This window comes from Agelaius phoeniceus, chromosome 2, assembly GCF_051311805.1.
Source record: "Agelaius phoeniceus isolate bAgePho1 chromosome 2, bAgePho1.hap1, whole genome shotgun sequence".
Taxonomy (NCBI): Eukaryota; Metazoa; Chordata; class Aves; order Passeriformes; family Icteridae; genus Agelaius; species Agelaius phoeniceus.
In genome coordinates, this window is record NC_135266.1 from 73922377 (window position 1) to 73950289 (window position 27913).

The window sequence follows — 27913 nt, forward strand, 5'->3', positions numbered from 1 at the left end:
TTTAAAATTAAATGAGTAACAGGATGTTTATTTTTTATTTCCTGAAATCAGCAATGCAGTGGACATGAATTGAAGACTTGACTGGAACCTCACACAGTTAAATCCTGCAGTGGGAACTGAACTAAGCTGATGGCGAAGCAGCTGGTGGTGAAGCAGCTTTGCAGAGGCTGATACGGGGTCCTGAGGGACAAGTGAAGATGAAGGTGTCCACTCCCATGCTGGGCTCCATTAGAAGATCATGGCTGAGCAGGGGCCAGAAGAGCAATCTCTCAGTTCAGCACTTCTGAGACTGCAGCTGAAACACTGTGCCCAGTTCTGGGCTCTTGAAGACAAGAAGATGTAGTAACAAACCCCATGGAAGCCATTGGGCAATCAGAAGGCTGTGGAGCACAGGAGCCACAGGGCCAGGCAGCAGGGGTTCTTCCAGCTGGAGAACAGGAGGTAGGGGTGGTTAAGAGATCCTGTTGACCTGGCTGTGTAAGAGAAGTGCGTAGAGAAGATGGAGCCAGGCTCATGGCAGTGGTACACAGTATGGTGGCAGTTTTGTTCCATTGTTTCAGTGCATGGAAGTGGCACACCATACCACTAATAAAAACAGTACAAGGTAGTACTGTGTGGCTGTACTTACCTGGAGTCCCTGCACTGTGGAACCATTGGGGGCTTCCTGGTAATCATTTGGTTTCAGGAAGGGTGGATGCAGGGGACTTGGTCTGGAGGTTCTCTTGTGGTTTTAGGGATCTTAACCCTGCTATTCACTGAAAGAACTACTCTGATATTGACACAGCAGAGCTGACAGTTCTATAAAGGTGAGGGAACACCCAAAGCTTTTATATCTCCTGTGCAAGCATACAGGTTGTCCCGTGCAACCTTGTAAAGCCTTTTTGAGAAAAACTGCCAGCACAACCTTTACAGGTGGGAGGGGCTGGGACCAGCACCTTCCCCTCTTCCCCACTGGAGGGCTGTATTCAGTGTAGGACATGCAGCTGCTCTAAGACGCCAAACAGGGCTTTCTTCCCAAATTCATCAAACTGTTCTTGGCTAGGGAAAGTCCATACAAGTAACAGTTACAGGGTGCAAGACTTCTCATCAGAAGTGGGAGTCTGCGCTACAGATTGAGATGTCACCACATGGGTAACCCTGTCCCCACAAGCTCTGGTGGCCCATGCCCACACAGTTGCAGTGACTCCAGTTTTGGAACAGGCCCTCATCTCCCTGGGTGTGTGACAATGTCTTCAGTTCCCATACGCATGGTTTGGGTTTCTCAGCAGCAGAGCTGTGCCTTCCCTTAAGAGCAAGAGGCACAGCAGCAGAGGGAGACAATGGGAAGGTCTGACCCCTCTACTGTAACTGCACCAGTGCAACCAGTAACTCTTCAGAGGAGTTCCTTACACTTCAGATCATGCAGGAAGTATTACAGACATTCTGGAAAAGGATTAATTTGTAGTTACCACGCAGGACTGGTTTGCTGTGGAAAAACAGGAGACCTGAAGTCAGAAAGAACCATCTTCTGCCTGGTTCCTTCCTGCTGACTGCTATACTTGAGGTATCTGAGCTTTGAGCAACCCTTTTTAAAGCTTAATTTTTCCTGCTGCCTCAGTTCTGCTCAAATTTCTAGTGTGTGGTGTCTTTTTCGGGTATTTTTTTCCAAACTTGTCTTTGTCCCTCACTCAAACATTTTAGCCATGTTGAGAAGGTGAAAAGTACACATCTTAAATTCACACTGATCAAAACCCATTTTGTTTTTGCAAATGGGTGCAGAAAGCACAGAAAGCCTGTGACATGGTCAACTGCACCACCCACCAACCTTCAGCACCAGTGAAAGAAGCCAGAACAGCAGTACTGGTGCTGGTACAGTGAAGGTAAAAACCCTGAGCCTTCAGAACCATCTGCTACCACTGCAGTTCATGGGAACTGCAGCTGCAGCCCTTGCTGGTGGCAGCAAGAAGAAACTGAGCAAGTACTTCACAGGTATTTCTCCACAGTGCCTAAGTAATTGTTTTTTATTGTAGCTACTTTCTCTTCATCCTTTGTCCACCAAAACCTTTTTCAGCAATCAGACAAAACCCATACAATAAAAACCGACAAAACCCAGCTTCAAACAGCTTTTCATACACTTCTTATGCATCTTCAATAGGGATTCTGAATTTATACTGCCAACTAAAAGAGAAAGATGGCTGCAAAATATTCATCCCTAATAAAAGCATCATGAAACCCAGATTTCATTCCCATGTTCTGTAGAACTCCTCCCTCTCTCCCAAGTGCCTCAAGATAAAAAACAAAACAACTCCCCAAATCAACAGCCTCTGACAAACTACTTGCTGTATCAACTCTTGGAGCATTACTAGACATTTTTAGGTTAGACTGTACAACAGTTTCTAAATAGCATCTCTATCATTTGGACATTTGTTCAGAACACCTTTTATCCCCGCCTGGAGCAGCTCCAGCATTTCCCACTGGCAGGTACTGTACAGAGCTTGTGCCACACACACTGTGCTGCCACACGTCCTGCAGGAGTGACTGCAAGAGGCAGCCATGCAGATGAAACCTGGCACTCCAGCATAAGGAAACACAAGTGTCCTCTTTCCTTATGCATCATCCAGGCTTATGCACAGGGACTAAAATTTCAGCTACACAAAGTCCCAAGTGTTGGCAGTGACATACCTGATTCTCAGCCAGTGCTTTTCATGCATCTCAGGTGTTCATACTTAGAAAAGTGAGGTATCTAACATATTTCAGAGAGGTGGAGGTATAAAGTCTGTTCAAAACCCAAATTTGTTAAGATTTCATCAATACTGTGCAAAAACATAAGCAACTATTCTAAATCAAAACAGAAACGAGTATTTCTATGTCATGCTGCTGTTCTAGTTTTATATAGCTTAATGTGACATTACACAAAAATTGTGTCTTTCGTTACTCATTTGGCATCTCTTAAATATGAAAGATTTAAAATTTTAAGAACCAAAAATTAAAAACCAGTTAACTGAAATTTATATTAAAAAAAAATCACAGTTCTTAAAAGGATACTTCATATAGCTGCACCATTTTGATGGTGAGCAGTCAAAATAATCAAGAATTGATGCAGAAGTTTTGCTAATAATATAGGCACATAGTGGCATGTAAACTACACATGACAACTAGAACAGCAAAGGCACGATCTGGTTTGCTTTTTCCTACCTTTCAAGATGTTGGTTAATTTACAGAGAAAGATATTCTATACTCCATGCAGAAGTATTACATTTATATTTTACAGCACAGGACCATTACAAAACTGCTGTCATCTGATAAAACGGGTCATTTAAATAAAATAATAATATAATAATAATAAGATAAAAAGATATAGCAGCTTTTTGCACTGAGGAACTGAATTTCTGAAGTAAAGGACAACACATGTTCTGTCATCTGTCAGGCTGAGAACATCTGAAATTCTCTATGTATCTTCTTGTCTACAAAAAGCACTGCCTGGACACTGAAGGTAGCTACAAGTTTTCTGGTTTGCTCTTTTCAGCTTGTATTTGTTTTTAGATGTCACCTAAGACCTCAAAAGTTAAGATATCTGTAAAACTACCAGATGCTTCTCTAATAGCAAAGGCAGGTTAAAGCAGAGATTTAACTGGGAACCTGGCTGAGACCCTTCTGCGAATGGAGCCTGTTCAGATGTCTTTGTTCATGCCTGCAGACTGAACTCTGTTAGTTCAAAGGGAATCACTCTAAGCATAACAGGTGTTTCATTGAGAGACAGGAACAGGAGCAGTTTTAAAACAGAACACAGCCCTCAGCAACTTAAAAGTTAAACCTAATGCAGTCATTTTAAAGTGTAATTTCTTCCCATGGCTCCAATAATATGACAGTTCTGCATTTCACATAGAAATGTTAGAGTAAGTAGAAAACTTTAGTTTACAAATGAAGATCTTTAAAAAAGACATTTCATGTAATTACCTTAAATAGTTCTTATATGCACCGTTCCACATTGTGGAAAAGCTGAAATATGCAGTCTGGACTCCACAAGTTAAAGAAAGACAAAGTTATATGTATTGGCACAAATACTTACATCTACATCTGTACAAAGTAAAAAAAGCTGACAACCCTGTCCCACCAGTGCAGCGTATTCAACTGCTCTCCAACACACACTTCCTGCGACTGCCAATGAGTGGCAAGCTGGGAACTGAGTCTTCAGAGTGTGGTGCCAAAAAGTTCCAAACTGCTTTGTCAGTCTCTGAACAGAGGAATCAGAAGTATATCCAAAAAAGTGTCAGTCCACTCATGGCATGCTCAGAGGTCACTGCAGCTGCACTCTGTAAGCTCCTATGAGCAGCTTCACCTGTAAAAGAAAACAAAGGTTTCCATATCAACGCTGGCAACAGGTGATTACTCTGTTAAACGCTCCTATGTGGCACAAGGAAAGGCACACAATTGCTACTGACTAAGAAAGGAAAAAAGAGGAATTATGAAGTCCTTAACAAAATCAGTTTATAGTAGCCCTACTTAGATATGGATGGTTTGTTAGAGGATGCCAGTAGAATACTGCTGTGGTTTTGTTTGAACAAGTTAGCCCCAAGTCTGAACCAGACAAACATGTACTTCCATCTGCATACACCTTTTTCCACAAAAAAAAAAAAAAAAAAAAAAAAAAAAAAAAAAAGAAGAAGAAGAAAAGAAAGTACAATAAAACATTTAAGACTATAACTTCAACTATCCCTCAACTATCCAATCCTTCAACAGGATCTGGAAAATATACTGCTACCTCTTTCTAGGATAAAATAAATGCTACCAGAACAGAATTCAGTAGTGGGGAATATTCCCCAAACCACCTGTAAAATGCAACAGACTATTTAAAAGCAGAGTGCATACCCCAGGAAGTATTTCCAACACACAAGCAAAAACATCTGTATGCAAAAATAAAAAAAAAGGTGGCCACTCCATGTATCTTTCAGTCATCAAATTCAAAATATAGATGGAGAAGATGTTTAGCTGGAACACCAGTTTATCCTAGTGTATGAATTATTCTCACCACAACATAAAAATGTTTAATTATAACAGAACTAACACGTGGAAATGTTCCCAAGTTCTGGCTATGTCACAGGATGTAACTGTAACTGATGGAAACTGGGATCACGAGACAGAGGAAAATCTTTGAGTTTTACATTTGCAATATACAGGTAGAAGCATTCAGACAATGGAAGAGTACAACAAATGAGCATACACATTTAATTTTGAGAACATTTTGTACCTTGGCAGTAGGAGCTTCTGCCAACCGTATGAAAAGCTTGTTAAGGCCTGCAGTAGGGCTGAAGGAATAAATAAAGTGACTATCCTACAAGGAAAAAGAAAATGGACAAAGTTAATGGTAGGTTATGGCTGAAAGAGCTGTGTAAGAGGACTAACAATTCAATATTTTCACCATGCTTTTTTGGAAAGAACATTGTACATGAACCTTTGATGCAACGACTGAGAAAACAAGACTTCAAAATTGTGCAATGTGATCCATTTAATAGATTAAAAAAAACCAAATTAGAAAATAATTATTAGAACTTTGAGGTAGGTTGTTAAAAAAATATTTAAGAACTTACTTGGGTCAAAAATATGAGAGGCTTGGTTAATTAGAGAAGAAGCCTCAGTCCCAGAATCACAGAAGGCTGGAGAAGATCTCTCCAGGGCATCTAATCCAACCCCCTGCTCAAGCAGGGCCACCTAGAATCGTTTATCCAGCACTATGTCCCTAACTTTTAAGTCATACATTTTTATGGAACCTAGTACAAGCAAACATTATAGTTCTCTCCATATACAAAGAAAATTAATTTTCATTTTAGAAAAACAGAATGATAAAAAGTATGCTTCATCACAATACTGTAAATTCAAATTACGGCACTGAGATTTCCCAGGCTGCTCTATAAAGACTTTATGAAGTAGTTTTACAGTCAATCAGCTATATGAAAAGATTTACCAAGAATAAAGGGAGCTGGAATTTGTCGTTTAAAACCACAGCTTGTACACTGCATGGTCCACAGAGCCGAGCAACAATGTCTTTACCGAAGAAATTTGCATGGAAAATAAAGAGAAGAATTCCAGATCCTAAAGGGAAGACAATTCAGTTACATGAATTTAAAATCAGATCCATTATCTAGAACTGTGTACACTAGACCTTTGAAGACAGGTGCAAATACATATAAGTAAAAACCATCATATGGTGTATATATATACTAACAAACCAACATGCAAAACTCCCATTTCCCAAACCAGTGAATCCAGAAAACAATTGGCTTGGTCACCAAGTTAAGGACTTTTCACAACAGAAATAATTTTATGTGGCTATTAGAAAGGAATGCAAAATGGAAACAGCAATCCTCAGCACAGTTCACTTCTGTGGTTTCAGGTTTACTCAAAGAGAGTTATGGAATTTAGTGTGGTTTGGGTCTAGTCAAGAGAACAGACAACTGAGCCCAGACATTACAGATCTTTATGAACTGCACTGGAATTCAATAAGCAGCAACTTAAGGTACCCACAAATATTTCATTTTAATAAACAAACTTACATTAAGTTTCTTAATTCTAAAATACAGGATATCTATAATAAGAACTGGAAGACTTATCCAACAACTCTGAACAACCAGAAAACTGAGCAGACATACCCACTTTCAATCTCAGTTTAAGTGGATTCTAATAGTCACACTGATTTATCACTTTAAGAAAAATCATTATCAGTAGATATTTCCCTGATATACTCATCAAAAATGACTTAGATAAGCCAAGCAGCAGAAAATAGCATCTGAATTCCTGGAAAAATAACGAAATATTCCCAAATACATTGGGAATTTGATTCCTGTCTTTTTCAAAAGGTTTGTGGGCAAAACAAAGTTGACTGCCGCTGCTTCCTTTTCCTAGTATTTCTAGACTGCATTTGTCTCAGGGCACTGCTGGGACTACATTCCAAGCCTTCAGTACATGACCTACTGTACATGAAACACAAGCATCTACTACAAGACCTTCTCTAGATAATCTAGTAAGCCTAGATTTTCCTGAATCATTAATTCTAAGGTAAAGGTAAACCACTCCTTTCCTATCATGCCTGTCACTGAGCTAATGTAACCCATGAACAGGAAGAAGTTGACACTCTGTATGAGGCAATTAAAAAGCCTTAAAAAAATACAGACAAACCCTACCCATAATACATCAAAATATAATTGCTCTCCCTATGTTCCATAATCAGAGTGCTCTTAATGTGATGTACTGCAAAATCATACAAAATAATTTTGCATAGGAGATAATTTAAGACATGCTTCAAACATATTGTTCTACCTTTTTTAAACAAACAAAACCCCCGCCACAGCAACAAACCCCTCCCTACCTTCTGGCACGTTCTGTGGAGGTTTATAGTTAAAATCCAAAGAAAAGTCTGGCCCTTCGCAGAGACGATGACACGCAATTGGGAACACTGGCTCCAGCAAAGCAAGGCAATTTTCAAAATAATTCCTGATGGTATCTTCTGCTACTTTTGAGAGCCTGAAAGACCAAACAAGTGAGGCCTGTGCTTCACACAATGAATTATTTTACCAGATATAGGCTTGGTGAGAGCTGACACACACATATGCAAAAAAAAGCATTCCGGATCACCTTTTTAGATTCCTGATTTTCAGGAGTGAATGCCTTCCTCACTAGCATTTATACAGAGATGAACCACAGGTCCCAGTACTGTTAATAAAATATTTTATCAGCAATCTGTTTGTGAAATTCAACTACCGGGTCCAAAAAAATAAAATGTTAATACAAATGCACTGCAGTAGATTAAAAAAAAAGGATTTTACTAGCCACATATTTTGAAGGCTTTATATACAGAAAGATATCCCAGAAACATCAATATATACTTGGTGGCTAAATGGACATCCCCACTTTCCCAGCTGGATTGAATTATCAATCTGCCTGCAAGTAAAAATAAAGAAGCACATCCCTGTATAATTTTACTGGCAATACTACTAGAAAAATGCAGTTCCTAGTTAAACTCTGTGAATAAAACAGTGCAAAGGTAGCCATTCTACCACTAAAAGGGAGGCCAAGTGGGGGTTTTGTTTGTTTTTTTGGGGAGTTAGGGAACCAGGTGGAGCGGCAGCCCAGCTTTCAAAGAGAGACCACATTACTAGTGGTGTCCAGCACCTTTGCAGGCAGACCACTCAGTAATCCTCTTCAGAAAGCTGTTTGGTCAGAATTGGGTTTTACATGCTTTAGCACAGCAGAGGTCCTGCCTCTGGCTTTTCCAGTTATTATTCAGAACACACTTCCCCACCCTGCTAACTGGGACTATCATCTGCAGAAACTAAAACTTCAATGTTTCACTGGAAGGAAACCACAAGAACTGCCATGCCTAAGCAAGCCCCAAAGCCTATGTAGCCTGTTTCCCAGATGCTTGACAAAGCCATATTAAATATGAGAAATTTAACAGTAGGTTTTTTTGGTACACTGTCCTATTTTCTAGCAATCTGATTAAGAGCCATCCAAAACTAGAAACTGCAGCCAAATCCCATCTCCTTAGATCTGCTTAATCCCTTCTAAAATCCCATGTATTTGTGACCACAGCATTCTGCAACAATGAGATCCGTGATTCAGTTTTGCTGTGCAAAAATATTCTTCCACTTCAAACCTATCACTAGATCATTTATTAGGATGGCCTGCAGAACCTGTCTCATGGCTTTGGGTTATTTTTTGTTGTTGTTTCCTGATTTCACATTTTGACCATTTAATAATTTTATTTTCAGCTTTACTACTACTATAATGTTGTCCTCTGACTGACAAAAAGCACTGAACTGGTATTTTCAGTGAGTCTAAAAGCTTCCCAAATTAGCAAGAGCTGTGTTACTCCCTGTACAGTTCACATCAGCACAGTAATGCCCCCAGACATGACTTTGCAATCATCAATATTTAATTTCAACTGCCACTTGTTGACTGGCAAAATTACATGGTCAAGATCTTCAAAAACTCATTATTTAGATTAGCCAAAACTGAAGGTGGCAGATGTCAAATAGGAAACAAACTGGAAAGGTATCAAATAGTGAATGAGTGACAAAGTCTCATTACAGTGAACAGCAGATACCAGGTCACTTATTTATCCTGCATGCTTGCTGTTGCCTTCAAAACCTTAACTAACAACAAGTCATTATTTGCTTCCCTAGGCCTGAAGCAGCACACTCCATTCACCCACATTAGCTGCCCCTGCTCACTTTAAGAGGTTTCTAATTTCTGAAAAATAATTATTACCTTTTATGCTTTTAGCACTTTTCTTTTAGCATTCTTCAAGAGAAAAACATTCCTTACAGTGTTCCTCTGCTCACGACAGAAGTTTGCTTGTGTCTGTGATCTACAGTATCACAGACAAGCTTTCCAGGGCACTAAAAACAGTGGCATCACAATACTTTCCTCCTGGTATGGAACTGGATCCAAACATGTTACTTCAGCAAAAATCAGTAGCACAAAATCTAGCTGGAAACCAATCACTGCTGGTGCACTCTGAGATCAATAGTGGGTCTGGTCCTGTTCAACAGCTTAATTAATGACCTGGTGGATGGTGCAGCAAACCCTCAGCACTTTGGCAGATGAGACAAAACTGGGAGGAGTGGCTGACAGCCTCTGATATCCACAAGAGACCTTGACAGGCTTGAGAAGTGGGCTGACAGAACCCTCACAATGTTCAGATATCTTTAGAAAGTTTCCAATGACCTGACATCTCTCTGAGCAGCCTGTGCCAATGCTGCATCACCCTCAAAAGGAAAAATTTCCTGATGCTTAGTGGTAGCCTCCTGTGTTCCAGTTTGTGTCCATTGCCCCTTGTCCAGTCACTGGGAACCACTAAAAACAACCTGACTCCATTCCCTTAACCCTGTCATTTCAGGTGTTTTTTGATTGGCACACACTGACCATTACAAGGCAGTTTCTGTAAAGACAGACTTGAGAAGTCAGCTGATGGGAAACACAAGAGATATGAAGCAAAAAACAGCCAGGGCTTTCTATACACTGGAAGAGAGTAAGTTTGGATTACAAACTACTTGATAGATTGCCTTAGATTACATAGATGAATCACAAGGACTACATCATCATGAAACAAGAAAAAAATCTTGCACTGAGACAGTGTTCTTCCAGCACTAACTATGCATTCATGGCAAAATCTCACCTGCTGCAGAAGCCACGAGACCCTCCTTAAGTCTTCCCCAAATTTAGAGATGGCTGGTTTTAATTTTCTGCCCATATACATTAACTACAGTATTCCTCCAAATGGGTATTTGGAGAGCTTGCTCCTTCTCTGTATGTTTGTCTCAGTGTAGCTCAGTATATTTTGTCATGACCATATGACACCAACACTTTACATGTCACATACACCGCACTGCTCTTCAGTCATTCTGCTGCATGATAATGATGATGATTTCCATCATCTATTGGCATGAAAGCTTTATCCCTGGCACTTTCAGCTCATAGCTGATGTTTAAAGGTCCAAACAACACCACAGCAACACAACGCCTGGACAGACTTTTCATGATGTTTCAGCTTGGTGTTCTTTTGTTTGATTTTCCCCTATGCTTTCTAGCAAGGTATTTTATTTGGCACGCCCTACTAAGAGCTTACATTCAATGGTCCAGTGCTTATACACTTCTAGGTTTTCATGGTTGCTATATCTTAAGTAATCTTTCTCTTCTAGGAATTACTTTTTCCTCCTCTCCATACTTTTACTCAGTGTTTGAGCATGTGTATGCCCATTCTGCTAGCTCACATAATTTTGCTTTCATATGACTTATTAGTTAAGCATGCTGCCCAAATCAGATCTGTTTTCTTTCCTGACATTTTCCTTGACTTAAACCAGAATGATGACATGCCTAGCATGGCAAACTTCAGCAGAACAAACTTCCAAGTACATTTTACTCACGTTTCCAAGTGGCTCCTGAGCTGCTCATACACCAGTATGTTATTGCACTGTTTAGCAAAATGCATGGCACTGTTCTGGTGCTTGGACAAAATGTTGCAGTCAGCTCCGCTTTCAATCATGAGCCGCACTATATCAGAATTCCCTCTTTTACAAGCCTGGGTGGGAAGGGAGAAGATGGAAGGACAGAAAACAACGACAAACCCCTCAGAACAGAGTATATATGACAGACAGCAAGCAGAACTGCAGAACTGAATTAAAATCCAAAATTAGTTACAATTTAGAACTTTAATTATTTGCTCTGTGAATGGTAACACAGCTTGAAACTCAGGAACACACTCCATAAATATTTTATCTTTATCCAGGCAGAAGCAGCAACAGTCAGGATTACCAAGCAGACATAATTAGAAAAAAAAATAAAGAAAGCAAATCCCAGAAGTTCTGCGAAAACAACTGATCTGCTGGAGTTCAGTGTGTAAATTTTCTTGGAATTGTTTACCTCAGTAAATATGTTTCTCTAGAACTATTCAGAAATTACTGAGGTAACATTTCAAGTGCCTGTTTTTCTATGCATCTCAGTTTAAAATGGTACTTCGGGTATGCAATTAATTTACAGAATTTGTCTCAGACTGGTACGTAGCTATGTGAGAAAGCCACTGTTATCCTCTGCATAAATGTTCAAGGCTATGCACTGTTACTTACAGCAAGAATTTCAGGGCACATCAACCATAAACTTAGCAAAAGCACAGGAAAATCTAAAAAAAGTTTTACTTTGAAGAAAGCAAACACATGCTCTTGATCACTTGTTTTCAAACACTTCACTCAGATAAATTAGGAAAAGGCACAAGAGATAAAACATTTTTATCACTGTAAGACCTTTCAGAAGACAGCTTCTGAAACTTCTCTCTGCTCTGAACTTGGATCTGTGCCTTCAATCCATCATCTTCCATAAACAGTACAACCCACCTGCCTTCCTCAAACCAAAAAACCAAGAAAAATCTCACACCACCTGACAGAAAGGAATTGAGTGCTAAGATCTTTTTTCTCTCCTTTTAGAAAAAGTATGATCAAACTCCTAAGGTTAAATAAGAATGACTTGATAAACACATTGATAGGTTATCCACAGAGGACTAGCTTTGTCCCAGTAAGTTACTGGAAATGAAGATCCTATTCTTTGTATCTGCATTGTAAAACAAACACCTGGAATAAATCACTGTAGGCTGCTAATTGGTTTGTACAGCTGTGTATCAAAGACTAATAAAAACTTTAAAGAAGGTCAAGACTGAGGTTCATGGAAGTAGCCAAATTATAAAGAGATTTTTGGATTGAAGTGGCTGAGGAAACCACAAGTGAGTTGTTGTCTTCAGAGAAAATGTGAAATCCCCACTTGTTAAGCCTCACAGAGTGCAGAACAGAAACAATATCACATTGTCTGGGCAGGAAAGCTTCTGTAACCTCTTTGGCAAACAAACCACACAAACAGCCTACACATAAATAGAGCAACTTCATCCAAAGGGGAACTTTGGTGAAATTCATCCACATAAAGAAAAAAATATGAAAAGCACAGACTGTTTTATGAGTGTTAGAATTTTCTCATTACAAAAATTTTTTTTAAAAATCAAGATTTCCTTTGTGACTGGGGGAATAATGGTGCAGAACAGGCACTGGGAATCAGACTGTAAATTGGCTATTTTATTTCTGGCCTGCAATAAAACAGCAAGTGCCAATCACAGAAGCACCCAAGTGAAAGATTATCCTTTCTGGAATTTTTCTCTTCCTGCTGACAATTTGATTATCTCAGAGGAAGACCACATCTGCATTTCTTTGAGCCACATCTGCAGAAGAGGATGATGAGCCACATTTAGCGCTGCATGCTGAAGGCATCTGTGTTTCTTGTTTAGATATTACAGTACATTAAAGAAATGGATTAGAACTCTGCTTAGAGTAACTATGAAGGATATTTTTATTTCAAATATGGAATGTGTTCCTGAAATGAATTCTATAAATAGGTTTTTATGTTTTACTAGTTTGACAAAAGTATTCCTAATAAACCACATAAGGACAAACATAGGATTTACCTTCATTAAGGCAGTCTCACCACTGCTCTGCTGCATGTTCACATATGCTCCAGCTTCCAGAAGAATAGCTACTGTTGTTAGAAAATTCTGGGGAAAAAAAACAAACCAAACCCACAACACAGGTAAGTAAAAAATATTCTGATTTTGTTTCAGAATACAAAATGACATTTACTTAAAATTCATCCATAGAACTCAAAACATGAGTCATGGCACAATTAACACTGTTCTCTCCCATGGCTAAAAAAGAGCATTTCAGACTTAGGCAAGTGGATAGTCCTAATTATTTATAGTTCTTACATTTTTTTCCTAAATCCTGCAATAATAAACATCACAGAAAGGAAGCAGTGTATTTGCATCTGCCACCAAATGGGAATGAGGCTCCCCGCTGCCTTTCTATCTACTGTTCATGGGACCCACCTGAACAGAGGAGTGCACCCATGAAACCCTGGCTTGCTCTAACTTACTGCTTGAGCTGTCTTAGTTTGGGAAGAGCTTGCCACCGTGTTCATTGCCCAACTGCTTTAAAAGACCAAATCCTGTTTAATCAGAGATTTTCTTTCGAAGTGTCTCCAGTTTGGATCCTGTGTAGCCAGATATCATAACAGGCAATTCTACCACAAGAACTTCAGCTCCACTTTTCCTCCTAGGATATTCTCTGCTCAGGGCAGGGTTTGTGATCAGAACTTATTTATACTACAATAACCACAGCTGCTGAAATTATTATTAGTCACCCTGCTGTATCTTGCTAACTACTTTTTAGGCATCATTCAAAGGTAAAAAACTGTGTACTGCCTTTAATCATAAGTAAAATAGCTCACAATCACAAACAGAACAATAACCAAGCCAACCTTTTCAGCTGCATGTATCAATGCAGTTGTTCCATTTTTCTGTCTACCATTAACTTTAGCTCCTTTCCTGATCAGCACCCGCAGAAGGTCGTCGTGCCCTCCAGCAGCAGCAAGCATTACCAGGGTCATTCCACTTGGGTCCTGGAAAAAAAAAATCATTTCCATTACAGAAACAAAGCTGCAAGACAAAAATTTCAAGTCCATCAACATGTTTCACAAAGATTTCCCTCCCTGGTAGAAGAATTCACACATACATGGCTGCCAGATATCAGCATACTATCACCTCCCACTTCTCTGGTCTGCAGGTCTCACACTCTCAGCTCTATAATCTGCAAAATCCATAACATTCTGAGGATCAGAACAAGAAGCAGAAAAACCAAAATGAACCAGGAAGAAAGGCTGTAAGGTATTTGAGGGTGGGGAAGGCAGCAAGACTGTCAGCACCCATGGAGAAAAACCACTATGGCTCAAGTCAGCTGCTCTCACAACACTGCCTTTTGATTTTATCAGAGTGTAAGTACAAAGACACTCTAACCAGCCAGTCTCCTCACTCCTTCCTGCATTTTCCACCAGACCTTACAACTCACAGAACACATGCTGGCCTCAGTAGTTTATTTCCCATCTTCCCTACGACACCTCAGAAGACTCAGCATAATGCTGAGTTCTCAAAATGCTGCATAACACAACTACACAAGATCACCAGTGAAAATACCAATACTGGAGATTTTAAAACTCAAAAATGGAACTACAGTCCTATTCAACAGGAAAATAGATCCTTGAAAGTAAACCAAGTAAGAACATAGCTGATAACAAACTGGCAGAAAACTAATTATGAAGTGGTGCCAGTATGTCAAACACCTTGCAGGTTTTGGGGCTTTTCAGAGTTTTGTATCCCATGAACAATGTTTTACACAGTTCAGCCACTTGTACTGATGGTTATTGTTCCTAATAGCATGCAAAGTTCCACATTTAGTCAGTTAAGTACACTGGGCAAGTTAGCTGGAAAGCTACTGGGATGGTTCTATCAAACTTCATTTTTTCTTAGAAGAAATGGATAACAAATACTGAAACTTCCAAGTCTGTGCTCCCTTTTAACCCCCTGTGCTTTTTTTACTTAGGTGAGATGGAAATCTGCTACAACATAAGAGGGGAAAGCTTTTCAAATAAATCAAAATTTGTATTCTTCCCTCCTACTGTCTTCCAATACTTCTACTGCACAAAAATTACCTCTTGATCCAAATTATATTCCTCATTTGAAGAAAGCGCCATTTTCACCGTCATGTAGTCTCCACTTTTAACAGCATCTCTGAGGAGAGCTAGAAAATAAATTCAGTGTTGTTACAGGATATTTCCCTTTGAAATGTCAGCTAAGAAATACCCCTTCTTGCCAGAAAATACTCACCACTTGATATTGGTTCTGTTGATACATGATTCTCATCTTTTCCATCAAGATGCTTCTGGAATTCTTCTAGTGTCAGCCATTCTAACTGCATGTCCATACCCAAACTCAGGACTTGCTGCTTGCCATCTATCATGTATTTAATTTTGTGGAATTAAAAAAAAAGTAAAATAAGCAATAAATTGTAAATTTTCAAGCTAATGAATGCTTGCTCTTGCTTCAATGATCAGCAGCTTAACAAACAGCTACTGCTACTTTTCATTCAAATAAACCCTGGCAGTCAGCATGGAATGGTTCTCAGCAGCAAAGGCTACATTACAAACAAACAAAAAGCTTTTACTTGAAAGAAACTGCCAATTTGTGGTAATAAATAAGGCTGCAGTGATTATGGGAAGGTGAACACTCCATCACTGTAGTAGCAGAAGCACTGGAAACACACTGAAAAGGTACCAGTGAGTTTCAAAAGAAAGCTTCATTTCAGCCCCCTGCAGAGACAAGAACTGGAGCACTTGGGATGCAAGCAGGAATGGAGAAAATCTTAGCTACCAGTGTTCTCCATTTGACCCCCATCAACTACTTCTCTATCATCTTCTGCAGCAATGCAAGTCCATCTCTTTGCTTCATCCCTTATATTTCTCTTTTCCTTATACACCTTGCTCTTTTAATTCTTTTATGGATTTCCATTCTAGCAAAGATTCCTTTCTTTTGCAGTTATTCTCATAATATTAATTTTTTTTCTTCTGAAGCTACATTAACAACTCAAATGCACTTTTGATCACCTTAAAGCCTAGAATATTTAGTTACCAAGAGTGACTACTTGAGCCACTAAGGACCACACATAACAAAATTTAAGTAAATGACCAGCATCAATTTAGAAAAGACCTGTTCTCTTTCTGTAAGGTATTGGAGCACAGTAGCAAGCTTAGCATAAGACAGAAGTCAGGGAGAGCTAGTCCACCTCCACCTATCCTGGCAAGTCTGATTTCTGGCTGCTTTACACATGGTACCACCTTCCTTTTAATAAATGCTGCTTAGAATTGTGCATAAATACTATTTCTGAAGTATGGTTCAGTATCTGTGATTACCACACAAAGGACAAGTGCTGCACAGAAAAAAATCATTACTCATTCTGCTTCTTACTACTTTTCCTAAGCACTGTAAGCATCTATGCCACTTTCAGAAAAAGGTGCTTCTCTAGTGAAGGAATTTATCCTGAAAAAAGTAATCCAGAGCTGTTCTGAGATGAAGAGCAGTAATACTAATAATCCATTATACTATTAGGAACAGAAACAGAACCTAGACATTCTTTGTTGTTGTGGTGGTTTGACAGGAAATGTGTTTTTTGGGATGCTGTGTTTTTGGCCAATGGATATTCAGACTTTAATATTGGCATTTAACCTGGCCATTGAGACATGGACACGCCTCTGAGAACACGGGGTTAAAAGCAGAGCTCTCCCCTGGGAGGGCCCTCTTGGGTTTCCGGCGGGAAAGAGTTCGGGTCTCTGCCCCGGCCCAGCTGCTGGCTGGGCAGGGGGAGGGAAAAGCCATGTGGCCGAGAGAGGTAGGCCTGAGCCCGGGGTGGAAGGGTGGAAGAGAGAGAGAGAGAGAGAGAGAGACACCGGGAGGCATCGGGCAGCCCCCCCTGAGAGACACAGAGAGAGAGAGAAAGAGCCGCTGCCTGAGACTGTAACCTTGAAGCTTGATAAACATGGGCCTGTGCCGGCAGCACGGCTGGGACGGAGAAGGCCGCTTGTAGGAGCTTTTAACCCCTTTTTGGAAAATGAGAACTTTACAGAGCATTGACCTTTCCTAGAAGATAGAGTGGAAGATGAAAAAGGAAATGGGCCAGTGTGAGAGAGGTCTGGGCGAGTGAGAGGTAGTAGAAGAGTAGAGAAGAATCCTAGTGGGAAGAGATGATGGAGTGGCTTTTGCTGGACTCTTTTTGTATAGCCATGGACAGAACCATGTTCCTTGTGACACAGAGACTGCATTCTAGGGGGAGGCAATGGCCTCAGAGCCAAGAGGGTTCAGTGTTGATGCCCCTCGGCCCCAGGGGGTGAAAAAATATGGGGGGGACAGGTGTCCCAAAGGAGAGATTGTGGGGACAGGTGTCCCAAAGGAGAGACTGTGCCTTTTTTGGATCGGGACAGAGCATCCTTAAAAGACAACCCTAGAAGCAGTTCTGGTCCGTGTTCAGTGGTGAGAGCACTGGACATGAAAAGGAAGAAGTCACCACGGCAGATGTTCTCCGGGCGGTGCCACGAGTGACACGGAAACACATGAGGCTTCAGCTGTGTTTCCAGGGGAAGCCCATGGCACAAGAAGGACTCCTCTCCTCTTGATGAACTGAGGATTGATTGTTTGAAGGGTGGTACAGGACTGAGAGTTGGTGATTTGAGGATCAAATGTATTGTGTTGAAATTTGGTGGGGGGAGGAGGAAATGCATTTGTGAGGTTTTCATTTTCCCTGTGTGTGTGTTCCTTTTTCTTTGTAGTTGTAGAGTAGTTAATAAAGTTCTAGTTCTTTTTTCCCTAAGTAGGAGCCTGCTTTGCTTATTCCTGGTCACATCTCACAGCAGAAACCAGGGAGAAGGTATTTTCATGGGGGCACTGGCATTGTGCCAGTGTCAAACCATGACAGTTGTGTATCTAATCATCCAGGGTTGTATAACATAACTTGTCTCTGTGGCTGAAGAAAGAGGCAAGATGTTTGTCTGATGGGAGCCCCTACTAATTTTCTTAAGTATAAAAAGGATATACTCATAATATTGTCAGAACACTTCTGAAAATAGCCAATGGTTGGATGAATTCCTCTAAAAAAAGCTACTATTACATGCCAGAGAAGCACAGTTGTCAATCTTAAATTAAAAAGGGCAAAATTAACTTGTCTACAAAAATGTCAGAGACTTCTATATACTTCTGTGCTTCATATATGAAACATATATTAACATTCTCGTGAAGCATGTATTAGCAAAGCCATAGACCACAAGACTTTTGCTTCCTAAAATAAACACAGAATTCCTTATTTCTGGTGTGTGTGTGTGTCTGTGTGTGTTGCAAAATTACACAATATCTGCCTTATAGAAATAAGAAGAGCATGCCCTGAATGGTCATTCCCTTCTCTGTTTCAAGAAGTTAGCACTTACTTTTTAGGACCTTCTGTTCTTTTCTGGTTTTTTCTTCTTTTTCAGACTCCTTTTTTTGAGATTTTTCTTTAATTTCAGTTTTCTTTACTTCTTTTTCCTAAAATTGAAAGCAAAGACCAAATTTTAGTGGTGCAGAAAAAAAATGGAAAATTAACTCCTTTCACCACTCCAACAATAAAGTATATTTACAATTAATACTACTGAAACCTATATGCAACAGACTTGTAGACATTCCTAAGAATTAAACAGGTGAGTCAGGAGTTAAGTCTGTGAAGGCTTCTTCCCTAACAGTGGAAGTATTATTTCCTGAACATAGCAACTTCAATTCATAATTTTACTGCATCCCAGCCATTCAAGTTGCCTTATGGAAGAGCTGCAAATATGACAAAATCAGCATTTTTAAGGAAATTCAAAATTAGAAACTTTTTGTTCATTCCAAATAGTAAACCTGAATAGAATGTAATTATTTCAGAGCATTTAACAATTTGGTAGCACCGTATTTGAAGCATTATGATATCATTGAGTTGAACCTCAACTGAGAAAACTTGACAGTTGGACAGAAAAGGTTCCAAGCTTTGCAATTTACACAGACAGAATGTAATGGCAACAGTTATTTGTGAAAACAGACACTCAGTAAAATCCACCCAAAGTCATTATATCCCTGCAGAAGTCTGAGCTTAGCAGTATCTAATATCACAGAAGAAACTTACTGTAGATGTAGATATATGATCAAATTTGCCAAAATGGAACCCAGCTTTCTCTACCAATGTTCACCTTTCTCCTCTCTCTCTCCACTCACCAAATTCACTGCAGAGTAGGTTGGACAAGGCTCCTTGGCATGGCTTTGTATCAGTCTCTGACACTTAGTGGCAAAGAGAGTAGCACTGTCTTTCTGAAAAACTGCCCCAAAAGAAGTCCTCACAAAAATTTACATATATGCTACCACATGGCAGAGCAGAAACCTTAATTAAACCAGATTAATTTGGTATATCATTATGTATTAGCAGAGCTGAGACATTTAATTGCTTTCCTCACCACCCCCCTTCCCTCCACAAACTTTGGCTTTTAATCACTGACGTGATTAATGCAAACACAGGCAGCTGCTCATCCTGCCAGATGCTCAGTCTTTAAGAGGAAATCCATAACTTACTAAAGGGACTACCAGATATGTGCTACAGTGGGGCTTTTAAAATCAGTATTCTATTCCAGTTAAAATCAGTATTCTATTCCAGATTTCTAATGCTGATCAGATGCAGAACACACCCCTTTTTTTTGGAGGCAAATGAAATGGAAGGAATGGGTCAGCATGCAGACTGACCCCAAACAGAAAATACTGTGTTATAAATTGACATCACTGGTGCTCCATAAGCAGACTTAACTTACATAAGGAAAGACAGGAAATATATGTGATGACTTTCTTTGAAAGGTATCATCTTGTCTGGGCCAACAATTTAGTGAACAAAAAATACCCTGCAGAACTCTCCACCAAACCTACCCATGCAAGTCCACAGCTGCTCCAGATAATAACTAACCAATTACAGGAAACACTGTTTAAGCCTTCTACACCCAGAAGCAAAGAGCAGAACACCTTCCCTACTTTGCTGGTACCTCAGAGCATGACCTTCCTTGGAGCACGACCACGAGAAAAGCCAGAGATAACTCACTGAGAATGCTGACTGAAGAGCCACAGGCAAACCCACTGTCCTCTGCTATTCATTTATTCATAGTCAAGGTGACAGGATTTTTAGACTACTGGTAAATAGAACAGAATTCCAAAGATTTTTTCTATTCTTATCTCTCTCTCACAAACACTATAGCCTTGAACTGTAAGTAAACCATTTGGGTAATAAAGGACCATATCACTTCAACTAATTAAATAGCCTTCTGAAACTGGCCTATGCCTCACAGTAATTCCTTGTTTTCCAGAACTTTCAACACTAAGATCCTGCAAACACGCTCTTCCGTGTAGCTCTACTTTGAGATTATGACACATAATTCTCTATCCCCAGAATAACTTATTTAAGGTGACCTACTCCATACACAGAACAATCACAAGCAGAGGACCACTGCTGAACCTGCAGAAGTAACTTTCTACCATGGAATTATGGTCTCAGAAGTGGCATATAGTCCAGTAAGTATCAATGTGTTTTGACTGCAATCCTGTTAAATCAGAACATGGCTGCTCTGAGCAGACAATGTTTTATGAACTGCAAACTGTATCAGAACAGGCTGAAGCCGATGAAAGAAATTATACTCCCAGAAACATTACAAAAAATACTTATTTTGGTCATAATTTTCTTCTTTTGCCTTTACAATACTGCTTTTCTTAAAGCACTACTGTATTGAACAAGGAACAATAAATATCCTGGTATTTGCTTAGCTTATTTCTTACAATAGGTACAGCATTTCTATTTCTATTTAATATGAAACGAAATTTAATATGAAACGAAACATTTCCTGTAAGCACTCCAGGAATTCTAACAAGACAAGCTTGTTACACAATTATTTGGGAGACCTGTGTGGAGAGCTTTGTGGACAGTTGGCTAGCTGAGAAAGGTCACGTAGACATGATACCGCTAGTTAAGATAGAAGGAGGCAAGTCTAGGAGTCAGCAGTCAGTGTCCAATCACTGATGTGACCTTGCTGCAACATCAGGATGGGGGAGAGGATCTTTTGCCAGAAATATGGAGATAGTTTCAGTAGAATAACCACAAGAATGTAGAAGTATTAACAAAATAACTATAAGAATATAGAAGTAGGAGTGGTTGCCCAATGAGTAATTAACCAATAATGAGCTCAGCTTTGCAGTATGTATAAGCTTCATTAACACCAATATAAATATGTGTGAGCTATCAATAAACTTGGGAGACTTGCCGATCACTCATATTGAGTGCCGCATTTCTTCCGCCGATCCCACAGACCTGGGCTTTAGAAGTGATTTCAGCATTCCAGCTCTCAGGCAGGTGCCACCACAGGTAATTCCTGATGGAATGGCCAGTGTCTGAGAGAGAGCAAGTGTTGCTCAACACTGTTCTGCCTTACTACACAAGTAGAAAAAAGTCAGATGGGGAAACTCTTGAAGGTGGGCACGAACAAAGCTAAAAATAACAGCATGCCTTGCAAGAACAGGAAATTTCATTCTAAGAAGACACAGTAAACAGGAGACATTTATCCTTTCACATTTGTGCTCTCCTTTCCTAAAGCACTCCCCCCCCCCCCCCCCCCTTAGAGTGTTCAGAATCGAGGAATTTCCCAGTCTCTGTTATATATTGTGCAGTGGGTGTTTCTTTAAGCTCATGCAGCTCAGTACCTTTCCAATTTGTACTTTTCTCTTTGCCATCATGAACAGTCATGGTTTGAGGTATGTGTACCTTGAAGATGACTGATTTTACCCCCAGCCCCCACGCTAACCACACTTACCTCCCCAGGGGAATCCATGGGCCTGCACACCCTTTCATCAGCGCTCAATTTCACACCCTTCTGCACTGGTGAAGGAGCAGGTGACACTTTCTCCAACTCTCCTGGTACTTTTTCTTGACCTGTTTGCTTTTTGTGCATGCTCTTCTTCTCTAAATGACTATCCTGAATTTCTACTTTTCCATCCTCTTCTCTACAGTCTTCTGCTTTCTGAACTTTCTTCTTCTTTCTTTTAGCCCTAGTATCACTACCATCATCTTCATTACTTGCTGATCCATCAAGATATTTATCAGGAATGCCATCTTTTCCATCAATTTCTTGTTCCAATCTCTCTTCTCCACTTATTACCTTTTGTTTCTCGTCTTTATTTTCAGAATTTATGTTTAAATTTTCATTATAAGTTCCTTGAGAAACTGAATCATCCACAGGACTTGATTCTGAGTCCAACTGAACATCTCCTTGCTTCTCCTTCTGCGATTTTTTATTTTCTTTAGAATCTTCTTTAGATTTTATTTTTAAATCTTCTCCCTTCTTTTTCTTGATTTCTTTAGTATCTTCTTTCCTTTGCTTCTTTGGTTCCTTTGAATCCTCCTTAGTTTCTAAAGTCCTTTTTTTTGACTTTGAATCTAAAACCAAAATATCTGAGGAATTTTCACATTCTGTTCTGGGTTTTTCCTTGACTTTTGGAGACTTAGATTTTTTCTTCTTCGGGTCATCTGAACCTCTATCCTCTCCCTCTTTTGACTTCTTCTTTTTCTTCTTTGGTGAAACATCATCTTTTGTTTCACTTTGCCAGTCGCTGTCAGACTCTGCTTCAAATATATCATCATTTAGAGGTGGTTTCTAAAAGGTAAAGAAAAAAAATTAAAAGTTTTTCCTTCCCCAATAAACTATCACTTTGGTACAAAGTATATAAAAATGGTAGTGGTCGTGCTTGGGAAAAATAAATCTTTAAGCACTTTTATCTTTTGATCCCTGCCAAGATCATTCCTCATTGCCAAACTGCAAAATGTGATAATACAATTCTAGCTTACTTACCTAAATTACACTACTAACTGCTTGGATGAGAATCAATACACAAACAATTCAAGTAAACCAATTACACAGCCAACAACCATATTCTAGAACAGAACAAATCTGAGCTATTTTACATCAAAAACAATTGATTTGATTTTGTAGGATTTACCTACAGGTTTACCAGAAGCAGGGTACCAGTTTTCAAAAAGGATCCTTATACTGCTTTTTCAGGCTAACTGAGCTGTTAAAAAGAAGAAAAGAAACAGCTATATTCTGCCCTCTGGAATCTAATCTTTCTGTATTCCTGTCCTACCAAACTGATATCTTACCAAATGATTCCATGTTCACTGATCTCCTACAGAAAGCAGGAGGATGATTGGAACACTGTGCCCCGCCTCAGTGACAAGACAATTGTCAGAGAAGAGCAACAATATTAAATTTCACAAGAAACAAAGAAGTTATGGATGAGATTTTTTTAATTCCACGTTTCAAATGCCTTCCCTTCTCCCCTCCTCTCATTAGTAGAGTCTAGATAAGGATTATGTCTCCAGGGTAAGATACTGAAGTTGAAACACACCTGTATTTCTTTTTTGACAGATTTAGGCTTATTATCCACAATCTTTTTTCTGAATTCAAGAAGCACTTCTTTGCAGTCTTCCAAGTGAGCCTCTGGTTCCCAGGTATCATCATCAGAGGTGTATCCTTTCCACCGGACTTTATAGAGAGTTTTACCCTGTAAGAAAAACCCACAGCATTAATACAATATAGCATAGTATTGCATCAGCTAGTCAGTTCCTGAGGATGTCAGTGGATACAGAATTTTGTGTATACACAAATCAGTATTTCTGTAGTTGGAACAGTTTTATCCAAAATACTTCCAGTATCTAACATTTGTTCAGAACCACAGCTATAATGTACATATCATAAATTCCCAGTCAGCTTATCAAAATGGGTTTTCTGACACTTATGAAACGATTTTTTTTCAAGTTTTAATATTTCTTCCATAAAAATTTCAAGATTGACGGTTTTCTCTTTGCTGAATAACTTGAAATAAATCCTTAACACTTCTAATGAATTACCACCACTCATCAAGTTCCATATCGAAATTTATAATTTATGCTATATTTGTAATCAATTCTATTTCTGATAAACTGAAATACCAACAATAAGGAAAAAAAAACCCAGCAATGAAATCAAGTTAAACCTAGACAAAAATATGAGTGTGTGCATCTCAGTGGAGTTATTTACAAAGAATTTGGTAGATTACATACAAAAATCTGAGGCCAATTGTTTCAACATTATTGAAATTCACTGAGGGATAAAATTGCACCTTGCAGTCTCTGTCTAGTTTTTTCTACTAAATTATGAAGTTCTTTACCATTAAAAAAAAATAATTTTTAGTAAATGTACTTAGGAAAGCACCTTTGGAGAGGCAAAATAGTACCTCTCACTTTCAAACATGGACTGATAATGCTCTGAAAGACCTTACAGCACTAACCAAGCCTGGAGAAAAAAAGCTTCAGGAAGAATTGCCAATTGGCACTTACTGTTAAATGTCTATGCATAAATTTTTGCCTGAGCATAATTAACCTTTGACCAAGTGTATAAACATGCCACTAAACTTCAGCAACCAACTGACCAACTCTATTTATAATCTTCTGTATTTTGCTTCACAGACATCTAAATAAATAAATAGCCTGTATTCAAACACCTTAGTTTTAACATTTCTCTTAGAATTTAGCTTAACCCATCTCTCTTGATTTAGGAGTTAAATTTCCAAAATCATATTCCCCTCTCCTCTTTCTTCTATTGGGGTTACTTACAAAATAAGCAACCAGTAACTTCCTCATTACAGTCACAGAGTGTGTTAGGTTATAAAGGATTTCCAGAACTAACAAGTAAAATGCCCTCTCAAAGCAGGACTGCCTCCATCAGGCTGCTCAGGTATCTGCCCAGTCAGTGTATCTATGCAGGTGTCCCTGTCTTCCAGCTTGTGTCCTCTGTCTGTCACATCCTTTCCCTGTGCACCCCCAGGAAAGATGTGATTCTGTCCTCTCCACATCCTCCTGTCAGATACAGATATTACTCTGATCTCCCCTGATTCTTTTCTTCTTATGGCAAAGCAAATCCAGCTCTCAGCTTCCTGTTTTCATTACCGTCCTCTCTGGTATGTACATGTCTTTCTATCCTGGGGAGCTCAGAACTTCACATGCTACTCAGGATGCTTCTCAGCAGTCTGAGAAGAGAGAATGAAGCATCTCTTGATCTTCTGGCTACACTCCTGGATGCTGCTGGCCTCCTTTGCTGCAAGAACTGCTGACTCATGTTCACCTTACTTGCCTGTGGGGACTCTCAGCTCCTTTCCTGCAAATCTGTGTCGTAGCCAGCTGGACTCTCACCTCTCTGCTGGCACAGGGTTATTCCCTTTCAGATGCAGGATCTCTGCTAGCTGCAGTTAGGAACATCCTTGTAACTCAGGCACTAAATAAGCTACAAGTCCTTTTTTCATTAATTGAGAAAGTTACATGAAGTCTAATGCAAATGCAAACCATTTGGCTGCTGAATGACTATATCCTGTACATGGAAAGTGACAGAAAAATGCAGCTTAGGATAGTTTTACAAAATTCAGCTTAAGTGAAGGCAGAAGAGTGATTCTCCCACTTAAGAGGCACAGTCTTACACTCACCTATCAACACTCTCTCACTATTAGTTTTTTTTTTCCCTTCTGTTATCACTTAGAAAAAACTGAATGCTTCCAAGCATTTTTATACTGCTCTAGCTTCTGTGAGAACTAGTGATGAGCTAGAACCAAGTTGTATGGAAAAGGATACCACCATGTCATTAAACAGCACAGTTACAATTTCCCACTTCCACTGGGGAACATCACAATTTGCACCAGAGCCTGTTGTTGGAGTATGACTGAGGTGCAGAACGAAAAGCTTTACAGATACACTGAGAGACTACATTTCCAAACTTCCACTGCTTGCTCTCTCAAGTAGGTCATGTTAATGTTTTATTTATGCACAGGTATAACTCCCCAGCCCAATCCCAACCCAGGAGTGCTGCCCCTCATCCCATCACCAGGTATGCCAGGCCCAACAACACCAGTTCTGTGTGTGGGAAGAGCACCTCCATGCAGGGCTCTCCAGCTGTGACACTTCTGTTCTGTGACACACAGCACCCCATGCCACGCTGCCCAGTGGCTGGCTCCCTCTGTGGAGCCCAGGAGCACAGCCCCTGCAGCAGAGCAACTGAGAGGGCACCTGATGAGCTTGGAGCTCAGGCCACAAAGCCACAATCACCATGTGCTGGCTACACCCACACGCTGGAGCTGACCCAGCCTGGAAAACTCAGGCACACAGAGCTCAGGATGTGCTGCAGAATGGGCTGCTTGGAGGGGAGGGAAAAGAGACACCCTGTTACCACCACGTGCCAATGACATTTTTAAGAGATGGTACTTGATGCATCCCAGTACTCTTTAATGTCTCACCACCACAACCACCTAGAGACTTCAGGTTCCATCACTTGGAGGTGGGTGGAAAGAAAAGAATTAAAAAAAAAAAAGAAAAAAAAAGGGAATCCTCTTGTTTTCAAGCCTAACTTATGTTGATCAACAATTCACTTCTATAAATACTGTATTACTATGAAAGCACAACATAATCTTAAGACATCAACATACTTCAGCTAAGGTACAATTTAATAACATCACAAATATCGAAGAAAATGCTGATCTGAAGGCTCTCCAGACTAAGGGTTTCAAGACTCTGATCTTTTACATGAAATTGACAGATTTTTATAATGTCATAGACTGAAGCCTAAAATTAAAAAGCATCAGTTAGTTAAAATAAAAATCTTCCAGGCACAAAATAATTTAAGAAAACCCCTGTGTTAATTATTTTTTCTATTTGAGATTTAGGAAAATTTTTAAAGAACTTCAACCAGTGTAGGTTGCTTTCAAAGAAACAAACCAAGGCCTGGTATTTAATTTTAAACAATGCAAGATGACTACAGCTTATTATTTCAATTGGGAGAAGACTCTCTTATTTCAGGAGGTCTTTCCCCGTTTTGTCTTTCACCGTGGTCCCTGGCAACATACCCTGAAAACACCTCTATGCTCACAGTTCTATCCAACCCTGCCCATCTCTGCGCTAAAACATTTCACACCAAAACAGTACCGCAGTTCAGCGTCAAGAGCCAAGAGCAGTTTAATAATGCAGACAAAACCCAACAACTTAGTAAAGACCTATCTCTGGCTGAGGGCACAGAATCCGGAGCAAGGCACGGAAAGCCTGCTTGCAGAGCCGTGCACAGGGCGGTTCACACTGCACCCCCAGCGGGATTACCCTTTTCACGTGCCCCTCGCGGCCCGGTGACAGCGAGCCGCGCACTCACCCCCTCGTTCTTCACGTCCAGGATCTTCTCCACCTCGAACACGTCCTCCCCGTCCTCCTCCTCATCCTCCTCGCTCTCGCCGCCGCCAGCCTCCCCGCCGCCTGCTGCCGCAGAGCCCGTCGCTTTGCCCGCTTTGCCCGCCCTGTCGCCGTCTTCCTCCCCGCCCTCCCCATCCTCGGCCGCCGCGGCCGCCGCCGTCTCCTCCTCTCCCTCCGCCCCCTCCAGCCTGGCCGCCGCCGCCGCCGCCGCCTCGGCCCCGCTCCCGGCCGCCGCCGCCGCCGCCGCCATCTTGGGCCGAGTTTCGAACGACAAGGGCGCAAAGCGGCTGCGACATCCGCGGCCGGGCGCGGGGGGCGGGGCAGCGGCCGCCACAGCCAATGGCCGCGCGCGCAGCCTGTGACGCACAGGGCCGCGTGCCCTTCGCGCGGCCGTCGCTGGGCGGGGTTTGGGGGGGGCCTGAGGGAGCGTCCCGGTGCAGTCTCGGCCGTGGCTGGCGACGGCTCCGCCCAGGGATAGAGACCGGGACAGCTCCCATGGGATGGGAACGGCGGGCTCCCAGCCACGTCTGACCTGGCCGCGGGCACCTCCGGGCATGGGACAGCCGCGGCTTCTCTGTGGCCTTGGGCACTTCCAGTCGTGGGGCATCCACAGCTTCTCTGGGCAGCCTGTTCCAGTGCCTCACCGCCCTCACAGGGAAGAATTCCTTCCTAACATCTAAT

The 27913-nt window shown here is 40.6% G+C and overlaps 2 protein-coding genes across 10 annotated transcripts in view; one reads left to right on the forward strand and one right to left on the reverse strand.

Moving 5' to 3' along the window:
- PSPC1 (paraspeckle component 1) overlaps positions 1–607 on the forward strand; it is a 58801-nt gene extending 58194 nt beyond the window's left edge. For all 7 annotated transcript variants that reach the window (XM_077173913.1, XM_077173912.1, XM_077173911.1 and 4 more), the window contains one exon: positions 52–607. The gene's annotated coding sequence lies outside the window, so the exon portion shown is untranslated. The remainder of the gene's footprint in view (positions 1–51) is intronic.
- On the reverse strand, positions 1–27497 carry MPHOSPH8 (M-phase phosphoprotein 8). 3 transcript variants are annotated; one of them, XR_013180964.1, is made up of 15 exons: positions 27195–27497; positions 23380–23535; positions 21789–22628; positions 18369–18465; positions 15226–15351; positions 15051–15139; positions 13824–13964; positions 12976–13062; positions 10901–11055; positions 7343–7497; positions 5942–6069; positions 5228–5311; positions 4049–4318; positions 629–1465; positions 1–427 (listed from the first exon to the last, which is right to left on the reverse strand). XR_013180964.1 is itself a non-coding variant. In XM_054628207.2 (13 exons), the coding sequence occupies exons 1-13, from the start codon at positions 27480–27482 to the stop codon at positions 4277–4279; spliced, it is 2388 nt and encodes a 795-aa protein (XP_054484182.2). In that variant the 5' UTR covers positions 27483–27497; the 3' UTR covers positions 1970–4276. The 3 variants fall into 3 exon arrangements, 1 of the variants encoding a protein (XP_054484182.2); XR_008533848.2 differs by lacking the exon at positions 629–1465; XM_054628207.2 differs by lacking the exons at positions 1–427; positions 629–1465 and having other exon boundaries at positions 1970–4318.
- Positions 27498–27913: the final 416 nt, after the last annotated feature.

Excerpts from the sequence above, each read along its gene's own strand:
- MPHOSPH8 (XM_054628207.2), bottom strand. The coding sequence starts at position 27,482 with ATGGCGGCGGCGGCGGCGGCGGCCGGGAGCGGGGCCGAGGCGGCGGCG. Across the intron at positions 13,063-13,823 it reads TGATACATGCAGCTGAAAAG|AATTTTCTAACAACAGTAGC; the intron begins GTTGGCTTGGTT and ends TTTTTTCCCCAG. Across the intron at positions 4,319-5,227 it reads CAGAAGCTCCTACTGCCAAG|GTGAAGCTGCTCATAGGAGC; the intron begins GTACAAAATGTT and ends TTTCTTTTACAG.